Genomic DNA, 2,500 nt, shown 5'->3' with positions numbered 1-2,500 from the left:
CTGCCATAACTTCCCGCCTGTCTGTCCACACACTTTAAGCGGAGCCGTGTGTTTACGCGTGGGCTCGCCTCGTTGTCCGTCCGCTGACACCGTCCCTCCTTTTGTCTTTTTTTGAAATCTAATTACCCGTCTGTCTTTGTCGCGCCGTGTGTGTGTGTGTGTGTGTGTGTGTGTGTGTTTCCCTGTAGACTCCATCACATCATTCTTTATTTAACAGCAGCTGTTTAAAACTCAGTTTTTAGCAGGTGATGCAACAACATGATTCAGGGTTTGACATCATGACCAGCAGCACAAAAAATACCAGTTTGTTTTTTACAGTTATTTGACTGGGAGACATGCTTCTCACACACATGCACAAACCAGACCTGTGGAGGTGAGTGGAGAGGGTCCAGGCACCAGACCAACCTCCATGTTTTAGTCTGCACTGGGACGCTTTTGGTTGACGCGGGACATTTTGAGCTCAAGGCAGCTGATTGGATCCAGGCCAGGAATGCTAACGCTATTAGCCAGGTGGATTTAGCTCTATGGCTACTGATCCCAGGCACATGCACTGATGGCTTCTGCAGAGGGGCAAACCAAGGTGCACCGGTCAGGAAGTGAACTGACACCTCTCTCAGGTATTCAGACCACGACGAGTCGCACCACGACTTCCCAACCAAAGTCCCCACAGGCTGAGCTCCTGCAGCCCCCAAACGCCTCTGACCTTCACAGAAAGCATCCAGTATGTACAGTAGCAGAATTTAAATGCACACACACTTCATGGCTGTGCGTTGTACGAAGGTGCACCACCAAATGGAATACGTTAATTTTAAATGCTCTTTCCAATCTAAGAAATCTCATCTCCGGTTTTTTTTTTTTTTTCCACAGCTTGTCACAGAGCTGACCTTTTTAAGCTGGCGTCTGCTGACAGCCCCCCCCCCCCCCCCCCGAGTTCAACTGTTACATCCCATAAAGAACAGAACATGGAGGTTAAATATACTGTCGCCATGGGGATCTTAAAACTGTCACTTCCTGGGGTGGAAGGTGGAAGGTTTTCTTTTTTTTTTGTTGCCTACTTTTTAAAGGTTAACACCATCGATCTAATTTATGGACCAGGTGTGTGTGTGTGTGTGTGTGTGTGTGTGTGTGTGTGTGTGTGTTAATGACAGTCTGTGCTACTGTTATGTTACATTAGAGACACAGACAGGAAAAGGAGAAAGAAACGATTATCATCCGCTGGAGCTGAATATTGTTCAGTCACACAGATGGATTGGTCAATTTAACGCACTTCACGCCACGAGAGCGTCCGGCGTGACAATCTTTAGGACCCGAACTCGAACCAAGTTTTAGAAAGTTTATTCATTTCATTTAAGAATTTCATCCTTTTTTTTTTTTTTTTCCCGCCAAGCCCTGTTGTTTTTTAAACGCTCGTCTTTTAATGCTGTGATCATGTGACCGCCACGTCGGTGAGCTGTCCATCTGACCTTTGCCGCCTCGCACCGACGGCCCGGTCAGTTTGAGTCGCACACCTGTGTCAGTGTTTGTGTCCTCACCTGCAGTGAGCCACTATCGGCCCGGCGTCCGGCGGGTTGAGGAACTTGACCTGCCGGATGAAGCCGAGCAGCCCGGTGGCGTAGCAGGGAACGCCGTGGTCGGGCCAGCTGGTGAAGTGAAACTGACGGAGCTCTCTGATCTCGTGGTGACCCTTCTGGAAAAAAACACAGACCACGAGGAGAAAGGGGAAAGTTACACACAAACATCAGCTGCAGAGAAAAAAAAATCGTTTTGTGTCTGGATGATGACAGATGAACGGATCTCAGGAATCCCATCGCCGCTCTTTTGGGGCGGGAAAAGACTGACAAGAAGACATATCACAGTTCAGCAGCCTAATTTACAGCGGGGATTTTCAGGAGTCGAGGGGCCGCGCTGCCTCTTTGGCTTCACACGGAAAATAAATCAATCTTGTGGATGTCGGGATGGCACTTTGGGCCACTTCTGGGAAGGAGAGACAGGAAGACTTATCGAGGCTCATTTGCTTAATTTACAGGGGAGATTTGAGGAAACTGATGGCCAGTTTGGCTCCACAAAAAAGAAGAAGAAAAAAAAAAGATTAATTGATTCCACACATTTCATGATGGCCCTTCGGGGAGGGACTTGTACGAGGAAATGACTCGGATCAGTTAAGCTGCCTAATTCTCACAGACAGAGAAGCCTTCAGACACTCTTTTCACTTCCCTTCTTCGGAGTTTATGACTTTGCAAACACTTAAAGACACCTGAGAGAGTCGAAGCAAAGTGTTCTCCAATGACTCAAACACCTTGACTAAAACTTTGGGAACGCCATCCCGTGTTTTAATATTTGATAAGAAACTGAAGAACAAGAGAAGAAGAAACAGGGGGAACAAAACGACGGACGTTAAATTCAAGGAGGAGACATTTCCCACGAGCGAGCGCCTAGATGAACTTTCTACAACATGCTGGTTTGTTTTTATAATTACACAGAATTAACTGGCAATTGTCTG

At 47.2% G+C, this 2,500-nt stretch overlaps 1 protein-coding gene across 1 annotated transcript in view; it reads right to left on the bottom strand.

Annotated features, from left to right (window-relative positions):
* The window catches only part of ptprt (protein tyrosine phosphatase receptor type T), a 203,878-nt gene that overhangs the window by 14,359 nt on the left and 187,019 nt on the right, over positions 1-2,500 (bottom strand). Inside the window, 1 exon segment of the mRNA XM_079342479.1 lies at positions 1,533-1,687. Coding sequence (XP_079198605.1) covers positions 1,533-1,687 — 155 coding nt within the window.

The sequence above is a fragment of the Symphodus melops genome, assembly GCF_947650265.1.
Source record: "Symphodus melops genome assembly, chromosome: 4".
NCBI classification, from domain to species: domain Eukaryota; kingdom Metazoa; phylum Chordata; class Actinopteri; order Labriformes; family Labridae; genus Symphodus; species Symphodus melops.
This window is presented reverse-complemented; position numbering and strand designations above follow the sequence as displayed.